Here is a 17,670-nt window from a genome sequence, read left to right as displayed (position 1 = left end):
GGCTGCAATGATGGGCTCAAGTATAGCAGGGATTGTGGGGCTGGCGCGGGATCGGGCAGTGTTTTGTTCTGCTGTGCATGGGGTCGCTATGAGTTGGAAACGACTCGACGGCACTTAACAACAACAACAACAACCATTGAGGTGATTACTACAATCTCATCATGGGAAATAACTACATCTAGCGACCTTAAAACCACATCCCTGCCAAGTTAACACACAACCTTAACTACTACCATGGTGCAGTGGTTAAGGCATTTAGTTGGTAACTAAAGGTGGGTAGTTTGAACCCATTAGCTGTTCCTTGGGAGAAAGATGAGGTAGCCTGCTTCCTTAAAGATTTGCAGCATTGGAAGCCATATAGGGCAGTTCTACTCTGCTCTATATGGTCACTATGAGTCAGAATCAAATAGATGGCAGTGAATTTGATTTTTGGATCCTTCACTAGGAAAGTAACTATTTCTTTTTCTCTTTGCTTTTCAACAAATACTTTTGAGTGTGGAAGTGTTAAGTGCATTGTTCTAGGTCAAGTAGGGGATATAAGAGAGGCACTGTCTTTGAAGAAGTGTAACTTGGGACAATTATATATAAACAGCAAGTGTAATACAAGTTAGAATGAAGTAAGTGCTCCACAGAGGGGACAAAGGAGAGATAGCTAAGGCAGAACCAGAGAAACTCTGTAGAGGAGACCATAATATTTAAATTGAACCTATTGAAAAATGAGTAGGATTTCATGGGCATGTATGAGGAAATAGCAGGAGTGGGAAATGTGAAATTTCTAGACACATTGTTGAGGAACAGCAAATGGACCTGAAGTATAGGATGGGAAGTGAAGGTGGATGTCTAGCTTGGACATTGCACAGGTTCTTAAATACATCACTAACCTATTTGTATTTGATTCTTTGAACAGTACAGGGAGGTGTTGATTGAAGACTGTTTCACTCTTTGTTAGCTAGATAACCTCAAACAAGTTATACTTAACCTCTCTGACCATTCATTTTCTCATCAAAAATTGGAACTACTTTGCTAGACTATAACAAGGTATAAATGGGATTAGAGAGAGAGAGAGAGTGAGAGAGAGAGAGAGAGCTCAGGAGGGTGCAAGTTACACAATGAATGCTTAAAAATGTTACTTCCTACCCCTAGTAGTTAATTGATAAATGAAACTGTTACAGAAAGAAAAACTACTCATTATGTTTTCACAGTATACATAGTGCAACTTAGTAGAAGATCAAATTCAAGTTTATACAAAGAAATACATTTTCCCAAAATGTTAAGTAATAGCCATTAATTTTATTGCTAAGAAGATTTATCCCTTCATTGATCTGTTGATGGACATTTCAGTTGTTCCTACATTTTGTGTAGTGCAAATAAAGGTGTGAACATTCATGTATAGGCTTTTGTAAGGATATATGCTTTCATTTGTCTTGGGTAAAAACGACTCGACGGCACTCAACAACAACAACAACAACAAAGAAATACATTTTCCCAAAATGTTAAGTAATAGCCATTAATTTTATTGCTAAGAAGATTTATCCCTTCATTGATCTGTTGATGGACATTTCAGTTGTTCCCACTTTTTGTGTAGTGCAAATAAAGGTGTGAACATTCATGTATAGGCTTTTCTAAGGATATATGCTTTCATTTGTCTTGGGTAAATACCTAGGCATAATAGCTGGGTCATAAAGTAGATACATGTTTAGTTTTTTTAAGAAACTGCCAGCCTGTTTTCCAAAGTGGTTGTGCCATTTTATATTCCCATCAGTAGCATATGAGACCCTTTGCTTAGTAGGGTCAGTCTTTGTAATTTTACACATCTAACAGGTGTGTTGAATTATCTCATAGTTTCACGTTTTCATTACCCTAATGACTAATGATGATGTCTAGCTTCCTTTCATGTGTTTATTTGCCAATTGTATATCTTTTTTGGTGTAATGTGTATTCACATCTTCTATACAGAGATAGATAACCAAGTTATTTAAGAAGCAGCTGTTCTTCAGGAAATCTCAGGAGATAAAAAGAAATATTAGGTGGTACTAATTTTCAGTTAGTTAAAAATGCATTTTTAATTGCTGGACAACTAACTGAAAATTTGGTTCAAACTCACCCACAGGCACCTTGGAAGAAAGACCTGGTGACCTGCTTCTGAAAGATTGCGGTCTTGAAAACCCTGAGCAGTACAGTTCTACTCTGACACACATGGGGTCCTCATGACTCAGAACCAACTCGAAGACAACTGGCTTGATTTTTCTTTCATTGTTTGAAGACAACTAGGAGAAAGACATTCTCCTTTTTATAAGAGTTTTCAGGGTGGTTGTAGGTAGAGTGGCATGAGATAAAGGCTCCTGTATTTAGTAAATTATGGCATATATTTCCTATTATAGCACTGTGCTTTTGTCTCTACTTACTAATTTAAACGTTACTTGAGGCAAGAATTATATCCTATTTAACTCTGCCTCCCCAGAATGTAGCACAGTAGCTGGCTTATCAATAAATGTTGAGCCTGAGAATGAATGAATGAAAGAAACAAGCAATCTTCTACATAGGAATAATTTTTTTTTTTCCTTAAGAGAGTCAGTTTTATTGAAGATCACACTCATTTAAAAAAAAAAAATTAATTTTTATTGTGATTTGGGTAAAAGTTTACACAGCAAATTCACTTTCCATATAGCAGCTCACATACACTTTGTCTCATGACATTGACTGCAACTCAAAATGCAACAACTCCCCTCCCATGCACTCCTGCCCCCACCCCAGGTCTCTCTGTGCATACACTGCCCTTCTATTTTCCCATGATTGATCTCTCCAAGGAGTGTATCTACCTAATATAAATGTTCAGCCTATATGCTTGTCTTTTATTTGGTTGGAAGCCACAGGAGTGAGTTCAATTCCAAACCTGAAGGGCAGCTAAGGCCATAGTCTCAGGGGTTTCACCAGGCTCTATCAGACCAGCAAATGTGGTCTTTTTTTTTTTTTTTTTAATGATTTTGAGTTTTGTCCCACATTGTTCTCCCACTTTATCCAGGATCTCCTATACAGATCCCCCTCTGAGATCACACTCATTTTTAATAAATAGGCCTAGAATGTTTTAAAGACACAGAACTCTCTGGAAAAGAATTCCTCTTTGCAGAAATTACTTTATATATATATATGTTGTTGTTGTTGTTGTTATGTGCCATCGAGTCGGACCTGACAGCGACCCCTTTTTGGGTTTCCAAGGCAGTATCACTATGGAAGTAGATTGCCCCATCTTCCTTCTGAGGAGTGGCTGGTGGGTTTGAACTACCAGCCTTCTGGTTAGCAGTCAAGTGCCTTAGGCACTATGCTACCAGAGCTCCTACTTTATTTTTATATATGTATGTATGTATGTATATGTGTGTGTGTGTGTGTGTGTGTATAATGTATATATTAAATATGTATTATATATATATGTATGTATATAAATTTTATTATAATTATAAAGCTGGTGATGAAGGAATGCCAAAGTTTGTTAAATATGAGCCTTTTAGACTTAGAGATTGTCACCTCTGTGATGGCATGCTTAGGAAGTGAGCTCTGATTAGATTAGCTCCTGGTCAAATAAGCCAGAAAACAGATTAGAGGTTAGCCTCGATGGTTTGATGTCCTTTCTGACTTGAGAATCTTTTGATTTCTTCCCTTTGGAACACATGGCATTATTATGATACTAGACTAGTTGGTGCAATATTGCCACCTATGGAGCAACAGTATGATTTGTTATACTGTTACAATATATGAATTGAATTTTTACACAATGTTTCTTAAAAATGTAGAAAACTTGTCTTTTAATTGTACCCTTTTATAAATTTTTGGTTAATAATTACCTCTCAAATTTATGTTTTGTAGAAATCTGAGTAGGGTTTGTTATAAAAAACAGATAATTTTGTGTGAATTAAAAGATCTTACTATTAGCCCAAGGACCTCTGATGGCTCATTTGGTAAGGCATTTGGCTGCTAACCAGAAGGTTGGTGGTTCAAGCCCACCGGCTGCTCTGTAGAAGGAAAATGAGGCAATCTATTACCACAAAGATCCATAGCCTTTAAAACCCGACAGAGGTTGCTGTGAGACAGAATTGACTTGATGGCCGTGGGTTTTTGGTTTGGTTTGTTAAGGAGCCCTGGTGGTGCAGTTGTTAAGTGACGGCACATAACAACAACAACAACAACAAGGTGGACTAAAAGTTGGCAGTTCAAACCCACCAGCTGCTCCATGGAAGAAAGATGTGACAGTCTGCTTCTGTAAAGATTTTCAGTGTTGGAAATCCTACGGGACAGTTTCTCCTCTGTCCTAGAGGGCCACTATGAGTTGGAATTGACTTGATGGCAATGGGTTTTTGTTTAAGTTTTTTATTTTCTTAGAAGTGTGGGAACTTGGGCATTGAGGATAATGAGATGGCATTTTAAACCCAGAAGGTATCCAGATTAGCACTCTCAGATTAGTCCAGCTCTGAATTCAGTGTTGGCTCTCAAATGAGATGAATCATAGTAAATCCAGTAAAGCTGTGGTATAGTGGAAAGAAAATAGGACTGGGAGTTAGGAGACCTCTGTGGTTCTAGTTTTACCATTAATCTGCTCTAAGGCTTAAGGTAAATAACTTAATGCCTCCAAATGATGATTTTCTCAGCTGGAACAGTGACCTTCAAACTTTTTTGATAGCATACTACTATCAGTAAAAATATTTGAGGATAAATGCTCTATCAATTTTAAAATGTATCTGTAATTTAAATACATGAATCACTATCATTACCTATTATTATAGGGCACAGTATATACTTAGAGTTAGACAGTACAGGATAGTGGTTTATGAGCATAGACTGAACTCAATGTGTGTTTAGTTCTCCCAGCTAATTGGCTGTGTGACTCTTCTTATTTCCTCATGTGCAAAATAGGATAATAGTTGTACCTACCTCATGGGATTATTGTGATGATTATATGTTAGTATGTAATGCATTTAGAATAGTGTCTAAAACATAAAACATACTCTGAAAGCATACTTATATTATCACTGTTGTTAATCATTAACACATACACATTTCCTATGTATTTGTGATAGTGTCAAACATTTACCTCACTTGTTGCAAAAAGGGCATGGAAATGATGTCCCCCTTTGACCTCTAAGAGGGAGAGAGAGAAGGATCAACAGCACCAGCCTAAAGCTGATTGCTGTGAGGCCAGACATGCTACTGCCCTCCAGCCTTTTCACAAATTCTAACCCAACTGTCTTTTCCACAACACTCTCTGCTGGGTTCAATAATTCATTGCAGTGGCCACATAGAACCCACAGGCAGAACTCATGATTATGAGGTTTATTACGGAAATAAAAGGCCACAATTGCCAGGAACTCTAAGCATACAGTTCTTTGACAGGGACAGCCTCCCATCGGCCAGGCCCCAATGCATGCCTGTCTCTGGCCCTCAGCCTCTTGGCCTGGCCTCTGCCCTGCTTAGGCAAATGTTACAAAGCTGGTTTAGCTCTGCCTATAGGTACACAGCTAAGGGAGACGAACTTGTCTGTCGGTTTGTCATACTGTGGTGGCTTGGATGTTGCTGTGAGGCTGGAGGCTGTGCCAGCAGGGGTGCCCATGGTGGACTGGTTTTGGTGGAGCTTCCAGACTGAGACAGACTCGGAAGAAGGAAGAGGCCATCCGCTTCTCAAGGAATTGGCTAGTGAAAACCTTATGAATAGTAGTGAAACACTGTCTGATATATTACTGGAAAATTATATGAATAGCCCTGAAACAATCCAGTGCTGGAAGATGAGCCCCTCAGGTCAGAACACACTCACAATATGACTGGAAAAGGCTGCCTCCTCAGAGTAGAGCCTACATTAATGATATGGATAAAGTAGAACTTTAGGGGCCTCCATTTGTTGAAGTGGCATGACTCAATATGAGAAGAAACAGCTGCAAATATCCATTAATAATCGGAACATGGGATGTACGAAGTATGAATCTAGGAAAATTGGAAGTTGTCAAAAATGAAATGGGACGCATAAAGATTGATATCCTAGGCATTAGTGAGCTGAAATGGACTGGTTTGGGCCATTTTGATTCAGACAACCATATGATCTACTATGCTGGAAATGACAAATTGAAGAGGAATGCTGTGGCATTCTTCATCACAATGAATGTTTCAAGATCTATCCTGAAGTATGATGCTATCAGTGATAGAATAATATCCATACTACAAGGAAAGCCAGTTAATTCTACTGTTATTCAAATTTGTGCACCAACCACCAAAGCCAAAGATGAGGAAGTTGAAGATTTTTACCAACTTCTGCAGTCTGAAATTGACCAAACATGCAATCAAGACATGCTGATTATCACTGGTGATTGGAATGCAAAAGTTGAAAACAAAGAAGAATCACGGGTAGTTGGAAAATTTGGCCTTAGAGATAGAATAATGCTGGAGATTGCATGATAGAATTTTGCAAGATCAACGACTTACTCATTGCAAACACCTTTTTTCAACAACGCAAATGGCGGCTGCACATGTGGACTTCGTCAGACAGAGTACACATGAATCAGATTGACTGTATCAGTGGAAAGAGTCGATGGAGAAGCTCAATATCTTCAGCCAAAACAAGGCCAGGAGCTGATTATGGAACAGACCATCAACTATTCATATGCAACTTCAACTTGAAGTTGAAGACAATTAAAACAAGTCCATGAGAGCCAAAATATGACCTTGAATATATCCCTCCTGAATTTAGAGACCATCTAAAGAATAGATTTGATGCATTGAACATCACTGACCAAAAACCAGAAGAATAGTGGGATGACATCAAGAGCATCATCCGTGCTTAATTGTGCTCATGAGGAACTTGTGCATAGACCAGGAGGCTGTCATTCGAACAGAACTAGGGGACACTGCATGGTTTAAAATCAAGAAGGTAGTGTGTCTGGGTTATTCAATCTGTATGCTGAACAAATAATCCAAGAACCTGGACTATATGAAGATGAACGTGGCATCAGGATTAGAGGAAGACTCATTAACAACCTGCATTATGCAGACATAACAATTTTGCTCTCTGAAAGTGAGGATGCCTTGAAACACTTACTGATGAAGGTTGAAGACTACAGTCTGCAGTATGGATTACACCTCAATATAAAGAAAACAAAAATCCTCACAACAGGACCAATAAGCAGCATCATGGGAAATGGAGAAAAGATTAAAGTTGTCAAAGACTTCATATTACTTGGTTCTACAATCAGCAACAATGGAAGCAGCAGTCAAGATATCAGACGACATACAGCATTAGGCAAATCTGCTGCAAAGGATGTCTGTCAAGTGCTGAAGAGCAAAGATACCTCCTTGAAGACTAAGGTGCGCTTGACACAAGCCGTGGTATTTTCAGTCACCTCATATGCATGTGAGAGCTGGACAGTGAAAAAGGAAGACCAAAGAAGAGTCGATGCTTTTGAGTTGTGTTGGCAAAGAATGCTGAAAATACCATGGACTGCTAAAAGAACTAACACATCTGTCTTGGAAGAAGTCCAGCTGGAATGCTCCTTGAAAGTGAGAATGGCCAAACTTCATCTTACCTACTTTGGTCATGTTGTAAGAAGGGTCCATACCTGGAGGATATCGTGTTTGGCAAAGTGGAAGGACAACAATAAAGGGGAAGGCCCTCAACGAGATGAATTGACATAGTGACTGCAATGATGGGCTCAGGTATAGCAAGGATTGTGGGGCTGGCACAGGACTGGGCAGTGTTTCGTTCTGCTGTACATGAGGTCTCTGTGAATCAGAGACTACTCGATGGCACCTAACAACAATGACATAGGTGCACTCATTCCACCAGTAAACCTTATGCCCAAAGGCACTTAGCTTTCTCACTCTGTGGGCCAACAAGCCTGCTGTTGTGTCTCATGCAGGTCCCTCTATTCTGCTTTTACCATCTCTGTGCTGGTCAGCTGGGCTCTGCCAGTCACCTCTGCCAAGGAAGTCCAGTGCAGGATCCACCCTTGGTTCTTCACTCTTGATGGCAGTTAAGATCCCTCTTCTCCCTCTAGCGGGCCTTGTTTTAAGCCTAGCAGAAAGACAAAAGTGACCAATCCCCACAGTAGGGTTCCATACACCTTATGTCCATGGTCCCATACTAACAAGTGCACCTTGTAACTTATTGATATTGTTAGCAAACTATCCAGTCCCCTTGGTGGCCCACGGCCCATTTGAATAGTTCCACCCAGTCATCTAGTGGGTGCCACAAAGATCGTGGCTAGAAAAGCTACACTGAGTAATTCACTGCACCACACATCTTTTCTGATAAGAATGTTGTTGTTTTTACTTCATCATTTGCTAATGAGGAGGAGTAGAAGTTCTAGGAACAGAAGTGCCGTTTTGCCACTTCTACTTCTTATTTTCTGTAGAGCTTGCATTTTCATCATATTCAATCAGTAGTGTCTTTGTAAGAATTTTTTAAAGCCATTTCTCTATGAGTGTTGGTTAGTTAACAAGTTAAAACTGTACAGTAATTTGTAAATATGTTTAACTAGATACTTTGTTGTTGTTGTTATGTGCCGTCGAGTCAAACCCGACTCATAGCGACCCCTCCTTGGGTTTCCGAGGCAGTATCACTATGGAAGTAGGATTGCCCGACCTTCCTTCCGAGGAGTGGCTGGTGGGTTTGAACCGCCAGCCCTCTGGTTAGCAGGCAAGTGTCTTAGCCACTATGCTACCAGAGCTCCCTATAGATACTTTAGAGACCACTTATCTAAAAAAACTGGGATAGGTACTCTTTTCTGTGGCTGTGTGTCTGCAGTTCACAACCCACCAGTGGCTCTGTGGAATAAAGGTAAGGCAGTCTGGTTCTGTAAAGATTACAGCTTTGAAATCCCTATGGGCCAGTCCTACCCTGCTCTACAGGGTCTCTATGAGTTGAAATCGACTCTATGACAACAGATTTATTACTACTAAAGATGTACAGATGAGGCTTTTTTTTTTTTTTTTGTCTTGTTTTTAACACTTAAAAGGGCTTATGTAATTGTATAAGCCTGCCCACTGCCATCAAGTGGATTCTGATTTATGGCAACTATATAGGACAGAGTAGAACTGCCCCATAGGGTTTTCAAGGCTGTAAGTCTTTCCAAAAGCAGACTGCCTCATCTTTCTCCTGGAGAGTGGCTGATGGGTTTGAACTGCTGACCTTTTGGTTAGGAGTTAAATACCTTAACCACTGTACCACCAGAGCTCCTTATGTAATTGTAAGGGAAACAAAAAAAAATACTACTTCTCATCAGTGACTCCAGGATATTGCATAGGGTGAGAGAGTTGGCCTCCACACATGTGGCTCGGTATTTTAATTCACAGAACAGAATCTATATTTAATATACAAATGTAAATTGATAAGTGAGAAAAAATATATATATTTAAAAAAAAAATTCCTTGAAAGCAGGCCCATGCCTGACCTTCAATATGTATTCCTTATGTGGCTCAGCAATTGTTAATATTCAATGAGAGCTATATAAATATTAATTGATGATCATCTTAATTATCTGGTGCTGCTATAACAAAAATGCCACAGGTGAGTGGCTTTAAGAAACAGAAACAAATTTTCTCACAGTTTAGGAGGCTGCTGTTGTTGTGTTGTTATGTGCCATCGAGTCGGACCCAACTCATAGCGACCTGTCCTTGGGTTTCCGAGGCAGTATCACTACGGAAGTAGGATTGCCCAACCTTCCTTCCGAGGAGTGGCTGGTGGGTTTGAACCACCAGCCTTCTGGTGAGCAGTCAAGTGCCTTAGGCACTATGCTACTAGGAGTCTGAATTCGAGGTGCAAGCTCTAAAGGAAGGCTTTGCCTGTCTATTGGCTCTGGGGAAGACCCTTGTGTCTTATTAGCTCTTGTTTCTTGGTTCCTTAGAGATTTCATGTGGCGCTGGCGCGGCATCTGTGTTCCCCCATCTGTGCTTGCTTGCTCAGTCTGCTCTTTTTATATCTCAAAAGAGATTGACATGAGATACACCCCACACTAATAGTGCTTCTATCCCAAGTGAGATTATAACCACAGGTATAGGGGTTAGGATTTAGAACACATTTTGAGGACACAATTTATTCTGTAATAGTGATTCTAAAAAGTTTCTATTTATACTTTATGTACCTACATATAATTATATGTTATGTACTTGTATAAAGTACATATTCACACACAGATTTGACAGCTTTTTAGCTCAAGGGACATTTATATAGTTATTTAGTGCTTCAGGATAATCTCATATTTGGTGCCAAACCTAGTTTCTTCAGTCTGTTGGTTTATTTGCTGAAACTAAAAATATAATGGACATTGCTTTAAATTTCTATGAATTTCTGTAATATATTCTATTTATCCCTTTGAAGGGTAAGCATAAAAATAATGTTTGTCATTTCTTCCTTTTTTTTTTTTTTTTAAGTAGAATAATGAACCAAACCAAACCAAACCAAACTCATTGCCATCAAGTTGATTCTAACTCATAGCTACCCCTTTGGGTTTCTGAGGTGGTAAGTCTTTATGGAAGTAGATTGTCCCATATTCCTTCTGTGGAGTAGCTGGTGGGTTTGAACCGCCAACCTGCTGGGTAGTAGTCAAATGACTTAGGCACCGTGCCACCAGAGCTCCTTAGAATAATGAACAGAAGACTCACATATGTAACTCACATGTTGTTCCTATATAAAGTATGGTGTTTATTTTCAAGAAGTTCAGGGGTATTAATTTTGATGGAATTTTATAAAATTCTTTAATTTTCTATAGGTGGTTGGTCCTAGCTATTGCCATAATACGTTTTTATATGGAGAAAGGAACACACAGAGGTTTATATAAAAGTATTCAGAAGACACTTAAATTTTTCCAGACATTTGCCTTATTGGAGGTAAGTTCTTAATCATCTAATTTTCCATTCTCATATTTATTTGAAATTCTATTTGTTGACCAGAATCAATCTTATCTTGTGCATACCACCTATGGATTCGTTTAATACCAATGTGAACAGGGGTTTATTTTATGTTTTATGCCATTGACTTGTGATTTTGTCTTTATTTGCTTACAGATAGTCCACTGTTTAATTGGTGAGTTTTTGCTTTAATTTTTATTTTGTTATAAATTGCCTGTAGGACAATAGTTGACTTGTTTTTCTTTTTAAGGAATTGTACCTACTTCTGTGCTTGTGGCTGGGGTCCAAGTGAGTTCAAGAATCTTTATGGTGTGGCTTGTTACTCACAGTATAAAACCAGTAAGTGATGTGAACATATTCTCTGTTTGAGCCCGCAGAAAAGCTTTTTATTAATAGGAATCTAAAATATTAACATTTGTATATTTCTGGAAGCAGGACCACTGGACAAAAAAAAGTTGGGTTGGAATTTAAGTGGGGTTGTTCATAGGCTTTGTAGTGCTTTAATAGAGAGACTTTGAAAGACAAGCAAAACCAAATATTGGCATTTTATATCCATAATATATTCTGATATTTTCTAATTTTTAAGTTAATATTTATATTCTGTTAAATAGTTAAAACTTCATTTATATTGAGGTTATGAGTATTCTCTCTCTTTTTTTTAAGTTGCAGCCTGGTGTATGTAATAGTATGTACCCTTGTTGTCTATAAATTCTTATGCACCTGTTTGTTCCTTTGCCTTAGTGATATCGTGCTGAACACCTTCTTATAGTATATTGCCTTTCCCTTCCCCAAAATTAATATATGTCTATTGTGGGTATTCTGTTTGATGATATAATTGAAGTTGTCAATATAAGCAGTTTATTTTTCATCATTTAGCACTGAGTGTTGTAGTCATAGACCAAAAGAGTAAATCTAGTTCTACACATATAACAGATGGAGAAGAGTAAAAGTTAGGGAGGTTAAAGAATTTGGAATAAATAAACATTATTTATTGAGACATGACTGGAGACAGACCTGAATGTAATTAATTTTGTAATGTAATTTTGGACAAGACAAACATCATGCTGCCTGTGTCAACATATTAGGTCTATTAAACCCATAACAGAAACATTTCCCAGACCAACTTTTCTGACCTTGACAGCCTTTATAACCTTCTTTCTACTTGAAGACAGTTACCTGGCTGCTTTACCATTCTTCGGATGCCGTTCTTGTCTGTCCTTTGCTTGGGGACTGATATTTAACCTGTTTTGCATTTCCTGCTAGACTCACTGGCCACCTTCTGTGTGGGGACAGATTGTTGACTTTCTGCCCTTTTATTACTCTACACCTTGGCACTCTTGACTAGTATCTTTCACTCAACTTACTTCATCCACGTGGTCTCTAATCAGTGACTCCCATACAGACAGCGATAAGAAAAGGCCACACAGAAAGGCCAACTTTTTAAGTTGCTCAGTGGTTTAGAAACAGGAGTACAACATTAATAGGATAAAGAAGAAATTATATGACTATAATAGCTAGACTAGGACCACATTATGTCTAAAGACAGAAGGTGAAGAAAGACAAAGACCCGATGGCTCATGTTAACCAGAGAGCAGAAGTTAAACTAGAGGACAGAACAGGACTGAACAACGTTTTGTTCTATTTTACATAAAGTTGCCATGAGTTGGAGCCAACTCAATTGCTACTGACAACACAAAAATATGAGAGTTGCTAGTCTCAAAAAGAAAAAGGATCTACCTGTTCTTTTTTGCCACCAGAGGATCACTGTATAATACTACTATTTATTTTTCTCAACAATAGCCTCTCATTGGCACCCATCCACCACTCTTTAATTAATTCAACCAACACTTACTGAATGCATCCTATTTGTCTGATTTCTAGATTTACAGAAATCAATAAGGTGATCCCAGCTGTCAAGTGTATTGGCTATGGGGGAGAGGTACAATCATGTAAATGTTGCATCATTAAACAGGTACTAATTGTGCCCTTGTTCTATGTGAGACACACTGCTGGGGATAATGGTGGTTAACAGTACAGACATGGTTCCCACCTTGTGGAGCCTATAGATGGGGAGAGATGTTGAGCAAGTAGTTACATAGGTAAATTTTTATATTAGTGTTAAGTATTTTAAAACCAGAGCCCAGTGTGCAATGCAGTATAATACACTTAAGAGTTAGCCTGACCTGGGGAGTGAAGGAAGGCTTCACTGAGGAAAGATATATAAGTTGAGTGCTGATGGATATACAGAAGCTAGCCAGACATATTTTAATACAAATTGGCAAGTTTTATAGTTATCAACAAAGTACTGTGACAACAAAAGAAAGTGAACAAATAACTCTATTCAAGGTGAGAAGAGTAATAAGGGAAGAGTTTTCTAGAGGACACAGTGTTCTGACTGGATCTTAAAAGATGAGAAAGGATTTTCTAGTGGAAGTAATAAGGGAATAACATTCTAATTAAGGGAAATCAGGTATGTAAAGATATGGAAGTTCAGAACGTATTCTGGAAATAATACGAACTTTAGTGTCATCAGAGAAAGAAGTAGGTAAGGGAATTTGAGTGATTGTAGATGAAGTTGGAGCAATTTCTGAACTTGGATTGTAAAGAATGTTGAATATCATGCTCACACAACAACAACAACAACAGTCTCTTAAGAAGCAGGAAACCAATGAAGCTTTTAAATTTTAGCAATACCTGACTCCAGTTTGTTTTTTGTCTGTTTGTTTTTTTGCTTTGTTTAATTTTTTGTTTTGTTTTGTTTACTTTTATTGTGATGAAAACATGTGTAACAAGACATTCACCAACATAACAACTTCCACATTTACAGCTCAGGGACATTGATTACGTTTTTCATGTTGTGTCATCATTACTGCTATCCTTTTCCAAAATATTCTACCACCTATTAGTATAATCTCAATGCCCCCCTTCCTCCTCTCTCCTACCCCTGGTAACCATTAATAACCTGTGGTATTTATGTCTTTCTTTTTTTCAACCTATTTAGAAATTTTCCCTCCCCTCTCCTCCCATCCCTGGTAACCAATAAAGTTTCTTTCTATGTATAAATCTTCCCTTGACTTTTTACAATAGTGGACTAATACAATAATTGTCTTTCTGTGATTGACTTATTTTACTCAGCGTAATGTCCTCCAAGTTCATCCACATTATGGGATGTTTTGCAGATTCTGCATTATTCTTTAGGGTTGCATAGTATTCCATTGTGTGTGTGTACCACAGTCTGTTTATCCATTCCTCATCTGATGGGCATTTAAGTAGTTTCCATCTCTTTGCTATTGTGAATAGTGCTGTGATGAACATGGGTATATACATATCTATTCATATCCTGGCTCTCACTTTTTTAGGATGTATACCTAGTAATGGGATTGCTGGATCAAATGGTATTTTTATCTCCAAGTTGTCAAGGAAATCACCATACTGATTTCCATAGTGGTTGTTTCATTTTACGGTCCCACTAGCAGTATATGAGAGTCTCAAGCTCTCTACATCCTCACCAGCATTTGTTACTTTCTGTCTTGTTTAACTGCTATTAATACTGAGATGAGATGGCATCTTGTGGTTGTTTACATTTGCATTTCTACTTTGGTTTCAAGAGAAAACTTCCATTTGTGAAGAAAAGAAAGAATGGAGAAACTATTTAAGAGATTGTTACAGTAGTCTGTATGAGAGATGAGATGGCCCTGAATTGAAATAATGGTGGTAGAGCAAAGAAGAGTGGCCAAATTGAAGAGTTGATTCTACAATAAAATGGATATCATTCAATGACTAATAGAAAGTAGGAGGGTCGGATTGTTTCCATTCTAGTTTTGAGGGGTTGATGTTATCCTGGGATGGTTGTTATTGGCTGAAGTAAAGGTTGACCATTCCTATGCATAAGACATATTTAAGTTGCATGTATATAATCATTTATAAGATGGTGACCACATTAAGTTTTCTGTATTGCATTAAATTTGTCTAACCCTAACATATTCCATTATAACAAAGGACATTATAAATAAAGTATCTTTATGGAAAAGTAAGTTCAAGGTTGAAAAACACTGTGGATTTCTTTGTAATCCTACAGATCCAGAATGAGGAGAGTGTGGTGCTTTTTCTGGTCGCGTGGACTGTGACAGAGATCACTCGCTATTCCTTCTACACATTCAATCTTCTCAACCACTTGCCATACTTCATTAAATGGGCCAGGTGGTGATGTCTTGCAGTTTGGTTTCTCACAGTCCTGTGCATGCTTAATTTATGTGTGCTGAGCTAACACCAGAGAATAAAAACTTGTGTTTTAGCTCCATGATGCCAAAATGCTATTGTTTTAGATGTTGGTTGTGTTATAACTTGCATTCTAAAAGTTTAATTTATTGACTGGAGATGAATCATATTAATATATTTCTTGGGTAGAATCAATGCAAGACAAATTATATTACTTGTCCTTAAATAACTTCTGAATTGGTCACTTTTGTGCATTTTTGAAATCATATTAAATAACTGCCAGAAATACAGCATTTCTTTCTAACTGGTTTACATTTTTTTCCCACCATTCCCAACTCAATGCCCTACAAACAAAAGCTTCAATTATTTTAATAGTAAATCCAGCATCCACAATTTTTAGTATCATATATATATATATATATATATACACACACACATATATACATATATATATATATATACATACACATATATATACATATATATATATATACATATATATATATACATACACACACACATATAAAGTTCTGTTGTATATAAGGTCACTATGAGAGTTGCAGCCTACTTGACAGCACCTAACAACAGCAACAACGTATGTGTAAAGCAGCTCATTTTTCTCTTTAACTAGCAGAGACAGACTTTTTTTTAAAGTCAGATTTACTTGAAATTGTGTTTAGAATGTGGGCAAAATTTATATTTAAGAATTCTAAACACAGTTAACTCCAAAACAACTTTTTTTTTTTTTAAGGCAAAGGTATCTTTTTTTTAACATTTTAAATTCTTTGAGCAATTGGTATTTCACAAAATGATAAACACAGAACTGCTCTTTTGAGAACCAATCACAACCAGTATGGACTTTTAACTCCATTTTCTGTTATACATATAGTGACAATAACAATAATAACAATAACAAATGTAGTATTTCTACTTTGTACCCAAGATGTAGTAGAGACAATCAGAGTAAGAGATATATATCCCATGTATGTAGGATAAAAGGGCTTAAAAATATTTTCATTCATAAAATTTCTTTTCAAACTGTAGATGTAATAAGTTTCTATTGTACAAAGTTCCAACAGTATGGAATATGTAGAATATACATAGAAAATTTCTGTTTCTACTCTACCCAACCCACCCGTTTGCCTGGAGGGAAACACAATTTAAGGTTTATCCACACAGGCTTCTATATTAACAAAATTGTCAAAACCCAGCTGTGAATTTTTTAAACAAAGATAGGATGCTATTATGCCTGCTTTTTGTTTATATCTTGGAGCTTTATTTTTTGTACAGATACATTTAGATGTACCTCTTTAATTCTAAAGCTGCACAATATTCCATAGAAAGACTAAATCAGTTCTCTGTTGTTAGAATTTAGATTGTTTCCAGTTTTCTAATGCTATAAATAATACTTTGAGATATTATAAATACTGTTATACCTATATTTCTGTTATTTAAAATAAAATCCTGATATTTATGTTAATCTGCATTTCAGGATAATCCTTAGCTTGTGGTAGACTTGTTTTAGATCTCCCATATAGTAAAAACCTAACATTTTTTTCTTAAGTGATTATTTCTTTTTATTATTATTATTACTCATGTATTATACATGTCTAAATAGAGTAAATTAGACTATATAAATGAACCAAAAAAGGAAGAAGCTTTAAAATTACTTACAATTCCATTTTTCATGAATAATCACTATTAACGACAAATATATTCCTTCAAACTTCTTTGCATTCTCTAGCTCTATTTTAGACATTTGTAGCTTACCATTTTGCATATAAAATTCTTTAAAATGATAATATGAGCTTAAACATATTGTCTGGCATAAAAAGGTTGTGCCACCCTTTATGTTTGGTTGATATTTTATTGTATATGAAAATTTATTTACTTTCAGTATTGGAATTTTTAGAAGGTTGATAGCTTAGAATGTAGCTGGACTCTAATCCTTGACTGCATGTCATTGCTATTTTGCATGATCACAGTGTTCTGGACTTCAAGAACCTTTAAAAATACTAACCGTGATACAGTCTCTTTTCATTTACTATCTTCACAGATTTGTTTGGAGAAGAACTGGAAGCACATTGTACATTGTCTTGGCCTTTTGGAATGCATTTGCATGTCTTGAATTATTAGCAGTGTTCAAAACCCTGCCACTGCATGTTTGAATTTGCTGTTTAGAAAATGTTTGTAACTTGTCTTAATGTTAAACGAGGTATTATAAAATCTTTTAAGTTTGAAATGCTTGTGTTAGATTAATATGTTGTCATTTAATCAGAAACATGAATAATGTTTCATGTCAAAATCTTGATTGTCTGAGTCAATGATACAGATTGTCTAAATATATATGCCAACCCCATTGAATAACTAAAAATATTATTTTTTTATGTTTAAATATTAAAGCTATTCTCAAATTAAAATTCACTTTAGGAATAGCTTCTTTGTAAATTGTTTGGCCTACTGTTATGGTTTGACTAAGGTTGGGCAATCCTACTTCCGTAGTGATACTGCCTCGGAAACCCAAGGAGGGGTCGCTATGAGTCGGGGCCGACTCGACGGCACATAACAACA

General features: G+C 37.0%; 1 protein-coding gene across 1 annotated transcript in view; it reads left to right on the top strand.

The window, feature by feature from the left end:
- Positions 1–17,670, top strand: part of HACD1 (3-hydroxyacyl-CoA dehydratase 1) — a 38,672-nt gene that overhangs the window by 6,732 nt on the left and 14,270 nt on the right. Inside the window, exons 2-5 of the mRNA XM_007936336.2 lie at positions 10,743–10,860; positions 11,038–11,056; positions 11,132–11,220; positions 14,960–15,081. Of these exons, the coding sequence (XP_007934527.1) occupies positions 10,743–10,860; positions 11,038–11,056; positions 11,132–11,220; positions 14,960–15,081 (348 nt within the window). The remainder of the gene's footprint in view (positions 1–10,742; positions 10,861–11,037; positions 11,057–11,131; positions 11,221–14,959; positions 15,082–17,670) is intronic.

Source organism: Orycteropus afer, unplaced genomic scaffold (assembly GCF_000298275.1).
Source record: "Orycteropus afer afer isolate SDZICR_OR568_19922 unplaced genomic scaffold, OryAfe1.0 scaffold00035, whole genome shotgun sequence".
NCBI lineage: Eukaryota > Metazoa > Chordata > Mammalia > Tubulidentata > Orycteropodidae > Orycteropus > Orycteropus afer.
The sequence above is the reverse complement of the archived record's forward strand: the minus strand, read 5'-3'. Positions and strand labels throughout refer to the sequence as shown.